The sequence below is a fragment of the Rhinatrema bivittatum genome, chromosome 16 (genome assembly GCF_901001135.1).
Source record: "Rhinatrema bivittatum chromosome 16, aRhiBiv1.1, whole genome shotgun sequence".
Classification (NCBI taxonomy): domain Eukaryota; kingdom Metazoa; phylum Chordata; class Amphibia; order Gymnophiona; family Rhinatrematidae; genus Rhinatrema; species Rhinatrema bivittatum.
Window position 1 is genome coordinate 8370163 of NC_042630.1, and position 18246 is coordinate 8388408.

At 40.1% G+C, this 18246-nt stretch overlaps 1 protein-coding gene across 1 annotated transcript; it reads right to left on the reverse strand.

The window, feature by feature from the left end:
* Positions 1–9720: 9720 nt before the first annotated feature.
* On the reverse strand, positions 9721–10668 carry LOC115078533 (olfactory receptor 1509-like). Its single transcript, XM_029581456.1, has one exon. The coding sequence runs from the start codon at positions 10666–10668 to the stop codon at positions 9721–9723; it is 948 nt and encodes a 315-aa protein (XP_029437316.1).
* Between the last annotated feature and the right edge of the window lie 7578 nt (positions 10669–18246).

Consider the following 18246-nt stretch of genomic DNA (forward strand, 5'->3'; position numbering starts at 1 on the left):
ATAAAATGAAGGGAGAAACACTTTGTCACAAACCCTTTTCTCGATTTCTTTTCTTCTTCAGGTCTCTATTTTACACACACTTGTTTCACTCTTCACCTTAAGGGAACTAAATCCACATTCTTAACTACAGCTATCACAGTTTTCTGCGCCATTCATTCTGACTACTCGTGCAAATACAGTACACATCTGGCATCTAACTCTTCTCCTATGAAGTTGGTGCTCTACCACTCTACTCCAGGTTTGGTCAACTATGATTTCTCTTTTGCATATATATTAAAGACAGAGACAATAAGAGACAGAAAATGAGGTGGGATAAAGAGACAGGAAATGAAAAAGACAGAAGATAAATGTGCATTTATAATTGGAAGGATAGTCAGTCATTCTGCAACTGATTATATATTTTTAACTGTTTCCAGGATTGCCTGTAAGTGAAGTATGACACGGATACTAATGCTAATTGAAGAGAAATTACCACATAAATAAACCCACAATCCCCGGCCTGCGAAGCTTTCATATCATCCCTTGAAGCTATGGGTTTCCATCAAATTGTGAACTCTCCCACACACAAAGCTGGCCACACACTTGATCTGATTTTTATTAACTCCCCCATCAACATCAGCAATCCACCCTCTTGCACAGCAGTTCCCTGGTCAGATCATTACTTGATCCAGACTAAACTTATTCTTCCTCAAAGTTCTACCACCGTACCACGACAGCCATTATCTTTTAAATTTCGTAAAGCCTGCTCCACTGATACCATCTCACAAGCATGCGCTGAATTAAAAAAAAAAATTGACCTCTCTTCCCCAGAAAACGCCTTCTCCACCTGGGTCAACTTTACTCTCTCCATTGCCAATGAGCATTGCCCACAAATAACAAAAACTGTAAACCCGAACCACAGAAATAGAAAACCCTGGTACAATCCGTACCTCAGAAATCTTAAAACACAACTTAGAGCTGCTGAAAGATCCTGGCGCAAACAACAATCCCCCTCTAATAAAACAATCTACTACCAACGCATGCATGAATATAGAAATTCCATCATTCACACCAAACGTGAATACTACGCCAAAAAAATACATGGCTTGCAATACAATCCCAAGGCCCTTTTCTCTATGGTAGCTGAACTCACCTCTCCCGCCCACACACAACAAATTTCTAACTCTTCAAAAAATCGCTGCAATGAATTAGCCCAATTTTTTAAAAATAAAGTCTCCGCCATCACAACTCAATTCTCTAATAATAACTTAAATATTTGCCTACCGACTTTTAGCGCTTCAGTCTCCCTCTCCTCGTTCGACTCTTCCTCCTCCCTCGAAGTAGAAAACATCCTTAAAAGGATGAAACCCTCATCGCATCTGAAACTATTCCTTCGAAACTCCTGCTTTCAATACCCAAAGTAATTGCCAAACCTCTATCAAATATCCTGAACTGCTCACTAGAACATGGCTCAGTCCCAAATTTCCTAAAACAAGCAGTAGTGAAACCACTACTCAAAAAACCCAATCTCGACCCCGCTACCTTGTCTAACTACAGACCTGTTTCTAACCTCCCCTTCCTAGCTAAAATCCTCGAGAAACTAGTCAACTCTCGTCTTTCTGATCACCTTGAACTAAACAATATCCTCCCTCCCACACTACATGGTTTCAGGAAACATCTCAGTACTGAAACCTTACTGCTCTCCCTTCATGATACTCTCATCAGAGGGACTGACTCAGGTTCCTCTTATCTGGTTGCCATGCTTGACATCTCGGCTGCGTTCGACACAGTCAACCACGATGTCCTCCTCAACATCCTCAGGAGTATTGGGATCTCCGGCAATGCCCTCTCCTGGATACAATCATATCTCCAAAATCGCTTCTTCACTGTCTTTGTGGATAATAAAGAATCTGACCCCATTAGTCTGCCTCAGGGTGTTCCCCAAGGCTCCTCCCTCTCTTCTACCCTCTTCAATATATACATGCTTCCTCTCACCACCCTGCTCACCAACCTGCACATCAAGCATTTCATTTATGCTGACGATGTGCAAATCATTTTCCCATTTTCCGACTCCCTCCAAACTGCCCTACATAACTGGGAATCCTGCCTTTCTTCCATCACCCAACTTCTTAATGACATGCATCTAGCTTTAAATCCCAAAAAAACTGAACTTTTAATCATATCTAACAAGCAACCTCTTCCAGACATTCCACCTACACACTCATCCTCCTCTTTCCCCACACAGGTTCGCAATTTAGATGTACTTATAGATAATCACCTGACTTTTAAATCATTCATTAACTCTATCATTAAGGAATGTTATTATAAGCTTCAAACAATAAAAAAACTCAGACCTCTTCTCCATTTCATGGATTTCCGTACTGTACTTCAGTCTATTATTCTATCCAAAATAGACTATTGTAACGCACTTCTCCTTGGCATCCCCGCTTCACACACCAAGCCTTTACAACTTTTACAAAATGCTGCCGCTCGTATTCTATCAAACTCCAAAAAGAAGGACCATATCACCCCCATACTCATCTCTCTACACTGGCTCCCTATACACTCCCGAATTCTTTATAAGGCACTCTCCATCATCCACAAAAGTCTGCTACACTCCAATCTCAATTGGATCAACCCTCCACTCACCCCTCGCACCTCCAACAGACCCACCCGCACAGCTCTCCTAGGAACCCTACGTTCCCAACCTATTAATGCTTTCAAACTCTCCTCCACCATAAGCAGAGCCTTCTCTCTAGCTGGTCCCACTATCTGGAACTCCTTACCTCATGACATCCGCATGGAGTCATATACACCCACTTTCAAAAAAAAACTAAAGACCTGGCTCTTCCAGCAAGCCTACCCTACGTCACCCCCCATCACATAAACTCCTTCCGAAATGGATAACCCCAATCCACACTTGTGAACTCGGCCTGAATATTGGATTACGAAATGCCTCTGATTTTGGTACCTTGAAATGTTATAATATTTATGTTTATATTTACTTATATATATATATATATATATACATATATATAGGTTATAGTATGTAAATCAATACCCCCCTCCAATGTATTTCTTCCTTGGTTTTTGTTAAGGGCTATGCCCTAAAGTTAACTGTATTTATCTGTTCCTTGTAAGGGCTTCGCCCATAAAGTTCATGTTTTACTGTGAACCGATGCGATGTGCAAACGGACATCGGTATATAAGAGACATTAAATAAATAAAATAAATAAATAGTGATAAAATAGTTACAACATATTTGAAGAGACTCTCTCCTGAATGGTTGATTTTTAGCTTGCTCCCTTTAGTCAATGCCATGATTCCTCATTTCCAAAATAATAAATGGATTCCTGAGAATTACCAAGATGTATAATTATTAGAATCAGTAAATTCAGAAATTCTGGACAATAGTTAGTATCTGCCTCATTGGATCTGCTAAAAGCTACAGGCTGAGCGTTTGAAAGACCGATGCTCTTTCTTCACGTTCTCCTGTAGGCAGCGAATTAAAAACTTAAATTGTTTGGGACCCATGGGATAAAAATCCTTAGAGGATCTTAAAATGAAGTGTGGATTACATAACTGTTATATCCACTTTTTGTCAGTAGCCAGAATGAGTTTTGAATCTGTGGAAAAACAAATAGTTTGGAATCTGTATAGTATATCTAGATAAGTTTTGGATGCATAGAAACATAGAAATATGATGGCAGAAAAAGACCATATGGCCCATCTAGTCTGCACCATCTATCTAATTTATCTAGTCCTTACAATGCCCATCACTCCCTCAGAGACCCCTTCAATTTATCCCATACTTTCTTGAATTCAGATATCGTTATTGCATCCATCACCTTCACAGGGAGACTGTTCCATGCATCTACTACCCTCTCTGTAAAAAAACAAAAATTTCCTAGGATTACTCCTGAGCTACTCCCTTTAATTATCATCCATGACCCCTTGTTCTAGAGCCTTCTTTCCAATGAAAGAGGCTAGCCTCCTGTACATGGAAACATTTGAGATATTTAAATGTCTCTATTGTATCTCCCTTATCTGGCCTTTCTTTAGGGTGTATATGTTCAGATCTTTGAGTCTATCCCCTTAAGGCTGAATTTTAAATTGGCCACGCTCATAAAAAATGGGGTTATGTGCATGGTCTGGCCTTGCGCGCACTGCATGTGTTTTCAAAGGGGCCCAGTCACACACGTAACCCCTGTATGCACAGAAGCGCCGGGCCCAGAGAATGGGGTGGTCTTGGGGGGGGGGGGGGGAGGGGTTGGAGGCGGCCAGTACAGTGGCAATTTACCGTTGTGCTGGGGATATCTATTATGGCATTATGAGATGCCTATTATGGCATTATATTTATCGAGTGCCATACACTCACTCTTCCATCTTATTTCTTGGGCTTATGAATTTGCATACAGACTCCTGCATTTATTTCCTTTTATTCTTTTTCATATGCCACATATTAGTAGTTGATTCACATCCTTGATTCCACATCCTGATTTGTAAAACATAGATAAGCATCGCCAAAGCTCTTTATTATACATGTTAGGGTCCATAAATTTATTTATTTATTTGTTTATTTATAGCTTTTATTTACCGACATTAGTGTGCAACATCATAGTCTTAATAATTATTAAACCCACCACATAATATGCCAACATTAAAGATTAAGTGAACATTTATAGTGAACTCTAATGTAAATAAACTTAAGAGGGAAAAAAGACTTTGCATAGAATTAGCAAAACTGTGATGGGGCTGTGTAGATTACATTTATTTATTTATTTATTTTGCACTTTTTCTATACTGACATTCATGACTGGACATATCACATTGGTTTACATCGAACCATAGTTAAACAAATTATTATTATTACATCCAACAAGGTTAACTTCAACAAAGATAACATCGAACAAGGGTAAAATCAACATCGATAAGGGGGGTGTAGGATCACTAGAGTACGAGATTAGCTGCAATCAGTAAAAGCATAATTATGAGAGTAAGGTTAGCAACACATAAATTAAGAGAATAATTCTGGGAAAAAAGGTTAGCAACACTAGAATACGAGGTTAAGCAGCTCAGAGGGCTTCTGGATGGTCCACTAGAAGAATCAGTTCAGTAGATTTATAGAGAAGGAAGTGTTCCCATGAGACTGAAGAAGGATAGATGTTTTCTCCCTTCATAAAAGTGAAACAGGAGAAGAATATGGAAATTATGGGTCATTTATTTAAACTCAATGGTGAGAAAATTAATGGAGACTCTACTGAAGGATAATAAAGAATATAGAATCCAATGGGTTGCAGGATCCCAGGCAGCATGACTTTACAAGATGGAGATCATGTCAAACAAATTGGTTAATTTCTTTGATTAGGTAATTGGAGAATTAAGTCAAAGATCTGTGGTTTCAATGGATTTCAGCTCTACTTTTCATACTGTCCCTCTAGGATGCTCATACATAAAATGAATAATTTAGGAATGGGTTCCAAGGTGGTGGGCCAGGCTGGAAACTGGTGGAGTGATAGATAGGAGTAGTAAATTGACTTTTTTTTTCTGAAGAAAGGTGATAAGTGGAGAGCCTCATCCTCCACCCAGAACTAGGCCAGCATTCTCCCTCTCACAGGCAACTTTTGGGTTGTGACTGATGAATAATTCCTAATACTGGTCTACTGGTCCTTGAGAGTTGATGACCCCACCCCCTCCTTAGCATGCTGTGTGCATGTTCTCCTTTTGCTCCATACGCAAGCTTTACTCAAAATTCTGTCTATTTTATTTGAATATATATTTCAATGTGATAGCTGCTTCACAGTCACTCTCTCAGTAACAGGTACATTAAAAAGAAAGGCACAATATAGAGAGTAAAATGCAATAACAATAATAACAATAAAACATTGTATAATCATCATTCACATTATTGTGAACTTCTATGGAATTCTTGTTTTAGCTTATCCTTCCATTATGTATTTTGGATTGATGAGGTTCGTAGATAAGCTGATCTGAGCTATCAGATGTCCGGTATAAATCATGCAGTTTCTGGTCATAATCTGTACTTAACCCTATGGTAAGGAGCTTGCAGTTTAGCTGTATGTTTTAAATCACACATTCCCATAAGCTTTGCTCCCAATGATCACTTCTGTGATTTCACCCACTGTGAGGATGGGTCACAAGGTCACATGTCCAACTGAGCCACACATCAGGAAAGGCATGGAAGGAGCCCCTTCCCTCTGACTCTCCCAGGTTAAAGCACCATTAAGCTTTAACCCGTAGCCCTATGGCATCACTTCATATTTATTTCCTGCCTTATCTTCTTTCCAGCTTGTTGCAAGCTTCCAAGTTCTCTTCCCTGTTGATTGTAACTTTGACTCATTCCTACTTACTGTTTATCTTTCGTTTACTTGAATAGTTACCCCAGTTTTTTATTCTTGTTAATTGTAAACCGATCCGATATGGTTATTTACTATGAAGGTCGGTATATAAAACTGTTAAATAAATAAATAAATAAAAATAAATACATTGGCAAATGTGCCACTGATAACACTTCTTGGATTTACTTTTCATGATACTGCAGGCCCTCTAACTGCAGGACCTGCAGCAATCACCCCACTATTTCCCCCACTGAGAATCTGCCTGTGGCTCGGGCAGATTCACTCCAAGTCTTAGATAAGGAGAACTCTTGCAGGTAGCAATATTGTGGGATGTTTCATAAGCAGTGTGCACAGGATAACTGAATATATTCGATAAACCAAATCACCTTTTCTGCCATCATCTACTATATTACTGTGTCCTTGTAAATCTATTAGATGTCCTTTTTATTTATTTTTATTTGTAACTCACTTAGAATATTAGAGAAGTGAATCACAAATATGTTACATAAATAATATTTATTTAAAAGCATTTACAGGCTAATGATCTCAATGACTTTTTGGCAAGGTAGTCTTTTGTAAATATAGATATAACTTATTCTAATATGCTATATTACATAATTCTGAGAATGATATTATACCACTGCTACAGCCACAAAGCAGTGCAAGCTTCCCTTACACATGAATGTTATATTACTGGGGAGGGGTAACCTATCTAGATAAGCTTGCAACCTCTTGAATTGCTTTTCGAATTTCACTAAACGTTTTGTATGGAACACCATGGAGTGGTATCTTAATGGGGGATTCCGAGCAAAATAATACATAGCAGAGATCTAAAGAGATGCAGCTGAAATTCACAGTGCTTCTTTCTACTGGACATGTAAGACCGTAGAATCTTTGTCCTCAAAATATCGAACCTAATCAGGAATGTAGCGCAATGCATAAAGAGTGGAGTGGTTCTAATACTGTCTCTGAGAAAGGAGAGGTAAAGGGTGCAATCAGCTGTACTACAATTACAATATAGTTTGCGATTTCTCCTTCGGCAGTTTGCAAAGTGGTAGCAACCTGAGACTGATTTCTGCCCTGGGAGTAAAAAGTGACTAAAATAAGAAGGTGGATTTAGTCAGCTTAAGGGTTTTTAAAATGTGACCATCTTTACAGATCAACATACTTCATAAGAAAGGCAATATCAATGAGAGTAAAACCCAATAAAAACTAACGGCATGAAAATGATCAGTGGGCATAGATGCCAGCCCTGTTGGGCGCAGTAGATGTTTGAAATCCACAATATTAAGGGAACTCCTTCACTGGGTCCCTGGGGGAGTAATTTGTTTAGCACCCAGTCATTTTGAAACGTTGGCTCTTATGTTGGTGGTGATGCAGAGGAAGGGGATTATGCTACAGGATTTATGACAGCTATGGCTCCCAAGTTTTATAAAACCCCATCCTAACCCCAAGAGGGCACTGGAGTAAACCAATGATTTTTAAATACTCATCAACTCGGGTTAAAAATCTGTAGTAACCTTCAGGCCGACACCATTTAAGGTCCCTGTACCTTTCTGCAGAACTCCTTCAAAACGTGTTCTGCATATTCCAAGCAGGGGGCCTGGAATAGTTTATATAAGGAAAGTTGCAAAAACCTCTTCGGACCCATGCCTTTAATAATGCCTCTTTATTCGGACCCATGCCTTTAATAATGCCTCTTTATTCGGACTCATGCCTTTAATAATGCATCTTTATTCTGACCCATGCCTTTAATAATGCCTCTTTATTCCTGAAGCGAGGGTGTGGCTGCACATTAATACTCACAGCACCTCCAGCTGTAACTCAGCTGATACCAAGTCGCAATATTTTCCGTTTACCAAGCTGCAACCCGGCAGGTCAAATATTTAATGTAAAACGATTTGCTTTCGCTCTAGCCAACATTCAAAGCGTGGTACATAAAACATACATAATCTGAAAAACATAAAAACTGCAATCCAGTCATTATCGACACACACCCAGCTTGCACACAGATAACAGGGACAAAGTTTAGCGGTTTTGTCTCTTAAATTTCAGCTCGTTGAACTGCCTCCTTCTAGTTATAAGAGCAAAAAAAAAAAAAGAAGCTCAGCTCAGAGAAGAATGGATATTCTTGTTTTGGTTACCCATGCTCCCCATAACGCGTAACTTTTCACTAATACAGCGCAAGGAAGACTTTTTTTTTTTTTTTACTGCTTATGAAAATGGGGATTGTGCCCTATAGGGAACTGGGTGGTTACATCATGCTTTACTTTTAGCTGAAATCAAATAATCTAGTATAGGTTTTAAGATTAAAACTGCGACTTTTTCTAAAATTGATTTTTTTAGACATTTTTCAAGATTCTGTGCTACTTCTCTCAATTATCATTTAATCACCATTTCAAAGCAGCATTGTCTGAATTATCAAGAAGGCGGGCTCACCCCCTAAAATTGTTGCTAGCTGTAATTTTGTTATCGGTTTGACAGTTGCTTGGTTTTGGTTGTAAATATTTCTACCCTTAACGTAAGGCCTGGGGGTAACCTGCACAGAGGGTCTTTTACTACCCTTAACAGGGGTGACCTTCAGCGTTTACTACCCTAAGAAACTTGCTGGGCAGAATGTATGGAGCATTTGGTCTTTTTCTGCCGTCATTACTATGTTACTATGATAAAACAGAAAAAAAATATCATCATTCACGATTGTGAAGGAAGCAAAAGTATATAAACAAAGAAATAAATTCACATCAACTGAAAGAAAAAAAGATGTTTATTCACTGGGGTAGAATTAGCAAGCATTTGCCAAGCATAATCTTTGTGCTATAAATTACTCTAAAATTGTCAAAAAGAGTGAAAAGGTGGTAGAAGGAGGATTCACATAAGGGTGGAAAGAAATCATGGTCCAGTCATAGTAGTGGCAGAGAATGTCATTAAAGATATATTTGTTTAAGGGATGCCCATGCCACTTTATTTATACTGTAAGGCATCGCACAACAGGAGTTTTCTTAAAGACTTTAAAATGACAAAAGTAAACACAGAATTGCTCAATAGATATTTAATATCTCCTAGAAAACAAAATCTTCTCCTGAATCTCAGAAACTGATCATTAACCACACATTAGAAAATTCGTAACCAATAACTAGTATAATAATCTTTTAATTTCATAAATCAGAATTTGTGGATTCTATGCCACATGTGGTAAGAGATATAATGCCCAGGTTTGGTGAAGGATGAGCTGATTCACTCGGGTCTACCTTAGCTTTCAATAGAAATCCTAAAAAAAGTAATCGAGGGGAAAAGTCATCAGACCTTTACACAATGGATTCAAGAACGGACATTAAACAATCAATAAGAGAACGATGGTGTTTTATTAAAAAAAAAACAGAAATTAGTTTATGTGTATTCCTAGACAAAAGATTTTCCTATCTCTCAGTCTCCTCATGGCTTTTTTCACCTCCTCGTTTCTCAGAGTGTATATGAGGGGATTTAACAAAGGGGTGAGCAGTGTGTAAAACACAGACAGTGCTTTGTCGGCGGAAAATGTCACCGAAGGTCTCATGTAAATGAAGACACTAGGGCCAAAAAATAGAGTGACTACCAGGAGGTGGGAGGCACAGGTAGAGAAAGCTTTCTGCCTTCCTTCAGCTGAGCGAATGTTTAAGATAGTGGAGATGATATGTATGTAAGATATCAACAACACTAAGAAACAAATCACAACGATCATTCCACTGTTGACCATAACCAAGATTTCATGAATAAATACACTGGAGCAAGCCAACGCCGATACCGGATGGACGTCGCAAAAGAAATGATTTATCTCATTGGGACCACAGAAGGGTAACTGAAGTGTAAGTAATGTTTGAGAGAGGGAATGAATGAAACCACTTGCCCATGTCGACACTACCAAATGGAGACAGGTTCTTCTGCTCATGATGGTAATATAACGCAAAGGATTGCAGATGGCAACGTAGCGGTCATAGGCCATTAAGGTCAGGTGAAAGCATTCTGCTCCCCCAAAGAGGTGCAGGCAAAACAATTGAGCAATGCAATCCTGGAAAGAGATGGTTTTGCTCTGAGAAAGGAAGTTAACAAGTGATTTTGGAATAATGACAGTGGAAAGACATAAGTCTAAGAAGGACAGGTTGCTGAGGAAGAAGTACATTGGAGAGTGCAGATTTGAGTTCACATGTATGGTGACCATGATGAGAGCGTTCCCAGCTATGGCGAACAGGTAGACAATTAGAAACACCACAAAGAATAATATCTCTAACTCCGGAGTGTTGGAGAGTCCTAGAAGGATGAATTCCGTGACTGCACTTCCATTCCAGACTGCCATTTAGTCCACTTCTTCAAATTATACCTAAACAGAAAAACGAGAGGTAAGAGAATAAGCGAAATGAAGTAGGTGCAAACAGAACATCAAGAACATTAATATTCTGTAGTAGGGACTTAGGGTGCCATCTATCATCGGTCTCTCATGTTCAACCTTGTTCTTCGACAGCATGACATTACTTAGCCTATTTGAATGGATTCTGCCGCCCATATTCTTACAGTCCTACCTCAATAGCCCCTGAGAGCACATTATCCACCAGTTAGATTGCTGTGATATCAAGTACGTTCTTTAATTTTAAATTTGCCCTTCAAGCATAATCGATTGGTTGATAAATGAGATCTAGACAGTCTGTTATTTTACTGTTCCCCTATCCCCTCGCCTTAGTGCAAGATGTACAAAGTGAGATTTGTGACTAAAGGTCTTTCCATCTGTAGCAAATTAGAAAAAAATCCTTCCCTACTCCAAATATTCAAATCTATACAAATCATGGTCTATCCACATTGTGCAAATCACCGATTCACTTTCTCATTAAAAACAAAGTCTTCCGTTTCCTTTCGATGCTAATTAGCATTTAGTTTTATGATCCTAACCATCCGTAAAATCTTTTTTAATCTCACCTCACTTCCAGTGAAGAATTTCTTTCTTCTGAAGGTAATGAAATGTTTCACCTCGTCCTGGGTCTAAAAGTAAAGAATCAAATTAGTGATTTAATAAGGAGTGAAAGTATTAAATCCAGCTGACAAGCTCTGGAACGGACTCTAAGGACCATGTGTACATAATAGCGGCATAAAAGGGAGGGAAAACAGTGTACAACATCTAGCGGGAGTGCTGGTTGTCCTTTTATTTGATGTATTGATTGATGATGCCCTTGATGTTATTGCTTATTACGTCAGATGATTAATGCTCATCAGCTCCTTTGTGCAAGTTCGTTTATAAAGTTTCATTTTTCATGGGGGATCTTCGATTATTTATTAACACTGTCACCTAAAAGAGTGATACAGGTATTTTAACAGGCACTTCACCTATCTATTCTAAAGCACTAGCTATCATGATACAAATATCAATTTTTTTTAACACATTTTCACAACTGCTAACTAGAAAAAAACCCCAGAGGTTTCCAAGAAGCAGGCATCTTTCATCCAAAAGTCAATTCAAGGTTTTGGAATGTAGATTATTTAATTGTGCTTAGTTTTCCGACATCAGGTTAAGGAGACTAATGAAGTTTAAATCTTTCTTATAATCAGACAGTAAACATTTAACCAAATAAGATACATGGTTTGCAACATGTAAAAAATGCATATAAACTGGGATAAATATTAGAACATAGATGGTATCTGTTTGCAAGTCAAATGATGCCTAATTTATGCATTAGCAGGTAGATTTTCAAAACGTTGCATGCTTGAAAAATAGGGGTTATGCACTTCTTCAAAGGGGCTGGCCATGCACGTAACCCCGGTTAATGCGGAAATGCCGGGCACAGTTAAAGGGGCAGTCGGAGGAGGGGGGGGGGGGAGGGATCGGGAAGGGCGGGGCTGGAGGCGCCAGTACAGCAGCCATTTGCCGCTGTGCCAGGGAAGCATGCGCTGGCAGGCTGATGGTGCGAGCAAGTTACTACTGCTCTAGAGGAGAAGCAACTTGAAAAACAACAACAAAGCTAGGGTAGGAATAGGGGGCTAATGCACCATGCAGGGTCAGATTACAAAATCCAGCGCGCATTTGCTGCGGCCCAATGATTTTATAACATGCTGGTGCCACACCTTGAGTACTATGTACTGTTCTGGTCACTGCATCTCAAAAAATATATAGTTGCATTGGAGAAGGTACAGAGAAGGGTGACCAAAATGATAAAGGGGATGGAACAGCTCCCCTATGAAGAAAGTCTAAAGAAGTTTGGGCTGTTTAGCTTGGAGAAGAACTGATTGAGTGGGGATATGATAGAGGTCTTTAAAATCATGAGAGGTCTAGAACAGGTAGAAACATAGAAACATAGAAACATAGAAACAGAAATGATGGCAGAAGAAGACCAAATAGCCCATCCAGTCTGCCCAGCAAGCTTTCACACATTTTTTTTCTCTTACTTATCTGTTACTCTTGGCCTTATACTTATCTATTACTCTTGGCCCTTATTAGTAAACTTTTTGGTTCTAGTTACCTTCCACCCCCACCAGTGATGTAGAGAGCAGTGCAGGAACGGCATCTAAGTGAAGAATCTAGCTTAATTGGTTAGGGGTAGTAACCACCTCAATAAGCAAGCTACTCCCATGCTTATTTGTTTACCCAGCCTGTGCAATTCAGTCCTTGTTGGTTGTTGTCTGAATATAAATCCTTTTTTCTTCATTCCCCTGCCATTGAAGCAGTGAGCTGCGCTGGATATGTATCCCAAGTGAAGTATCAGGCTTAATTGATTCAGGGTAGTAACTGCTGTAACAAGCAAGCTACACCCATGCTTATTTGTTTACCCAGCCTGTGCAATTCAGTCCTTGTTGGTTGTTGTCTGAATATAAATCCTCTTTTCTTCATTCCCCCCTGCCGTTGAAGCAGAGAGCTACGTTGGATATGCATTGAAAGTGAAGTATCAGGCTTATTTGGTTTGGGGTAGTAACCGCAGCAACAAGCAAGGTACTCCCCTGCTTTTTTTGTGAATGCAAATCCTTTTTTCCACATTTCCTCTTGCCGTTGAAGCATAGAGCAATGTTGGAGTCACATTAACCATGTGTGTGTTTATTGAATAAGGGTATTAATCTCCAGTAGTAGCTGTCATTCCCGCAAACCACCCCCATGCCTCTTCTCTTCATTCACATCCTCTAGACTTTGTGGATCCACAGTGTTTATCCCACGCCCCTTTGAAATCATTCACAGTAAATGTGAATTGGTTATTTACTCTTTTGGATAATAGAAGGACAAGGGGTCACTCCATGAAGTTAGCAAGTAGCACATTTAAAATTAATTGGAGAAAATTCTTTTTCACGCAAGGTACAATTAAGCTCTGGAATTTGTTGCCAGAGGATGTGGTTAGTGCTATTAGGGTAGCTGGGTTTAAAAAGGTTTGGATAAGTTCTTGGAGGAGAAGTCCATTAACTGCTATTAATCAAGTTGACCTAGGGAATGGCCACTGCTATTACTGGCATTAGAAGCATGGGATCTACTTAGTGTTTGGGTACTTGCCAGATAATTGTAGCCTGGATTGGACACTGTTGGAAATGGGATACTGGGCTTGATGGACCCTTGGTCTGACCCAGTATGGCAATTTCTTATGTAATATTCTTATGGGCTGTCCTCAAATGGGCTTTACTGTGGGTGGAAATGTTGTAAAGCGTGCATCAAATAAAACACACACTGATATTATAGTAAATGTACAATTTATATAAATGTTACAAATTTTGAAATATTATACAATTATTAATAAAGAAAATAAATATGTGAAAGGGATGGGAAAACCTAGGGACTAAAGTATTTACATAAAAAAGGAAACACGGACCTTGGGTTGCCAGGTTCTGAAAGGTACAGGCAGCTGGTGGCACCAGTGGTGGCCTCATGGCCAACAGCTCAAGAGCAGCTGTATAGTCTTCTTAAGCCTCAAGCAGCCTTCTAGCCTGCAGTAGGTGCTCCAGCCACTGAGGCTGCATCTGTAGCTAAGGGGTGCTGTGCACATTCTGCCGGAGATGTTGAAATGGCTCATTGGCTCCCTCACCCAGCAATGGCTGGGCATCCTCAAGAACATAGGTGCCAGTTCTGTGGATATAATGATTGCAAATATTAATTGAACTACTTTACTGTGTTCAGGGAGAAGTAACTTGTGTTTAGTTTAGCACCCCAATCATTTCCAACCGTTAGTAGTTTCTATGTTAGTGGTCATTAAGAGGAAGGCAAATAAAGCACTAAGGAACTTAAGGTAGCTATGGTTCCCAAGCTTTATAAAACTCCATACTACTACCATAAAGTCTTGGAAAGAATCATTGACTTTTTTAAAAACTCATCAACACAGGTTATATCTTTAAATCTGCAGAGACTCTTAATGGTCAACATCAACATTTGGTGAGCCAGTACCTTTCTTCAGTATTTCTTTAACACATATGCAGTATATTCCAAGCCAAGGCACTGAAATACTTTTTATAGGGAAGTATGCAGAAAACCCTTTTGATCCATGTCTTTAATAATGCAAGTCAGCATCCTTATTCTTCAAGTCAGGGTGCACTACAGGACTCCCAGCATCTCCAGCTCTAACTCAAATATTACCAATTCATAATATTTTCAATTTACCAAGCTGTAACCAGGCAGTTCAAATACTTATTTATTTAAAAAGATTTGTTCTCACTCTATTCAATGTTCAGAGTGGGAAAAATAAAAAACATACATAATATGAAAAACATAAAAACTACAATCATTATCAACATACACTCAGCTTGTACATCAATAACAAAGAAAATGAGAATCATGATATATGAGTCTAGTGGTTTTCCCTCTTAGGTTTCAGAACATTGAACTGTGTCGTTCTAGTTATCAATACAACAGATGCATAACTGAAAAAGTAAGATGTTCTTGTTATATTGACCCATCCTCCTCATAACCCCATCTTTCTTATTTATTTATTTATTTATTTAGAGCTTTTTTATACCGACATTCATAAACATATCATATCGGTTTACAGATGAATGGGGATAAACCAAAAGATGAGAAATTGATTTATAAAGTTACAATTAACAAGGGGTCAAACGGAACAAGTAGGGAGTATTAGAAGATCGAGTGGACCTAGGTAATGAAGATAGCAGATAGTATAACCAATATATAGAGGTAGATCGTTTAACTAATCTTTTCCCTAATACACTGGTCTATCCAGTAAAGTGCGGCCTCGTTTACCCCGCTCCTATCCTGCGTTCTGCTCACTTTCCGGCCACGTTAGCCCTTCCTGCGATCCACAACCCCCTTTAACCTACCCTTACCGCATCCTAAAATCCCCGGGCAACCCCTTCCGCATGCGGCATGTACATTGCATGTAAACAGCGAATTAGCTATTCCCTAGCATCCCGTAACCCGCACCCCGACTATCGCTATTTTACCCTGCCGTTTTGCCGCGCGTTTAACCTGCTAACTTACCGCCTTACCCTTACCCCTGCGTTAGAGGCAGGGGTAAGGGTAGGCGGCAAGCTTTCCCCCAGCCCCCGCTCACCTGCCCTGGCCGCATCCATGGATGCCGGTCTCCGGGGCAGCCCCAGTCCTCTCCCCTCCTCCCGAAGCAAAAAAAAAGCGAAAAAAAAAGTTGCAATAGAGAGAGGGGAGAGGGCGGGCAATCCTATGCTCAGCGACTTACTTTTGAAGCCCCCCTCCAGACATCGTGGCTTCCCCTGTACCAGTCCCCTCTCCCCTCCTCCTGAAGCAGGGCGTGAAAAGCAGCCTTGCTCCGGGAGGAGGGAAGAAGGGACTGGCAGTGTAAAGCGGCGAAGCGACTTACTTTTTGCACCCCCCTCAGGACATCGGATGACCTCTCCTGCCTCCAGCTGCTCGCGAAGATGGACGCCTGCACGGCCGCTGAAGACGTGACATCACATGCCGTGACGCCAAATGTCGTGACATCACGTCTTCAGTGGCCGTGCAGGCGTCCATCTTCGCGAGCAGCTGGAGGCAGGAGAGGTCATCCGATGTCCGGAGGGGGCTGCAAAAAGTAAGTCGCTTCGCCGCTTCGTTGCTTTACACTGCCAGTCCCTTCTTCCCTCCTCCCAGAGCAAGGCTGCTTTTCGAGCCCTGCTTTGGGAGGAGGGAAGAAGGGACTGGCAGTGTAAAGTGACCTCTCCTGCCTCCAGCTGCTTGCGAAGATGGACGCCTGCATGGCCGCTGAAGACGTGGCGTCATGACGTTTGGCGTCACAGCATGTGACGTCACGTCTTCAGCGGCCGTGCAGGCGTCCATCTTCGCGAGCAGCTGGAGGCAGGAGAGGTCGTCCGATGTCCGGAGGGGGGTGCAAAAAGTAAGTCGCTTCGCCGTTTTGTACTGCCAGTCCCTTCTTCCCTCCTCCCGGAGCAAGGCTGCTTTTTGCGCCCTGCTTCGGGAGGAGGGGAGGGGGGACTGGCAGTCCCGACTTCCTGGTATCTGTCATTTCAAATGACATTTGAAATGACAGATACCAGCGTGACCGTGAAGCGTTAGGCCCGCGCACCCAGGATACTGTATAGGCGCTCTATCCAGTAAAATGGGTTGCGCGGGCCTAACGCTTCACGGACGCTTCTTAGACGCAGCTTGCATTTGCAAGATATTTACATACAGGATCGAGCGGTAGGTCAGCTGCACTGTGCATGCGGCAACCGCGGGTGAGCCGGGCACTAACGCAGCTCTTCCTACCGCTCATTACTGGATAGACCTGACAGTGCCTGGAAAAATGTCTTTCTGCTTATGAGATCGGGGAGCCTGCCTTTTAGGGAATCAGGTGTTTAGGGATTACTTTTAGCTGAAAGTAAAGAATGGAGATAATGTTTCAAATTAAAACTGTAATTTAGTCTGTATTCAACATATCTGAATTTTTTTTTTAATTTTTCAAGATTTTCACAGATGCATAGGTTTGAGAGACGTGATGCTTATATCCTACAAAAGGTTATTTTCTCTGATCTGATGATACCTGTCATATTATCATTTATAATCACCTTTAGAAAGTTCCTGTAAAATGAAAAGCTCATCATTCACAATTTCGAAGAAAGCACAAACACAGAAAGAAACAAATTCAAATCTTCACAGAGAAAAAAAAAAGATTTATTTATTGAGATAAAATTAGCAGTCATTTGCCAAGCACAAGTCTGTGCTATTAGGTATTCTTTACAGATCACTGAGCATACTGAATGACACTAAAACAGAATATTCTAGTTTATAGGTAGGACGCAATCAAGAAATATTTCTATGTTGATAATACAATCGGGTTCAAAGGATCATATTAAGGATCAAACACAAGCAACAAACACAATAAGTCAACTTTAGAAAGACATGAATAGGAGGCAATAAGGCCGATTTCACGAAGCTATCAAAGAAGTGAGAAAGTGGTAGGAGGAGGATTCACATAAGGTTGGGGAGTAATCATGGTACAGTCATAGTAAAGGTCAATTCTCACATCCAGAGAATGCAATTAAAGGCATCTTTGTTTAAGTGTTAGTAATCTGCGATGACCATGCCGTATTTATACTGTAAGCCATCACATAACCGCACACTACTTAAATACTGGAAAACGACAAAAGTGAACATGTAATTACAAAAGCTTATTTGCTCTATAGATATTTAATTTATCTTAGGATAAAACCTGCTCCTCAATCTCAAAAACTGATTTTAAGGAATCAAAAAAAGAAACATTATAACAATCGTAAGCAATACGAGGATAATAAGCACATATTTGCATAAATCAGATTTCGTGCATTTTGTGGTGCATGTGGCAGGACATATTGCTCTCACTCAAGTAAAATATATCATTCAGTGGATATCCTATTTAAAAAAAATAATCGGAGGAAAAATCATCAGAACTTTACAAAGTTGATTCAAGAAGGAACATTAATCAACCAGTCAAAGAAGATGGGTTACAAGATTTATTTTTATTTGCAAAACAACAAA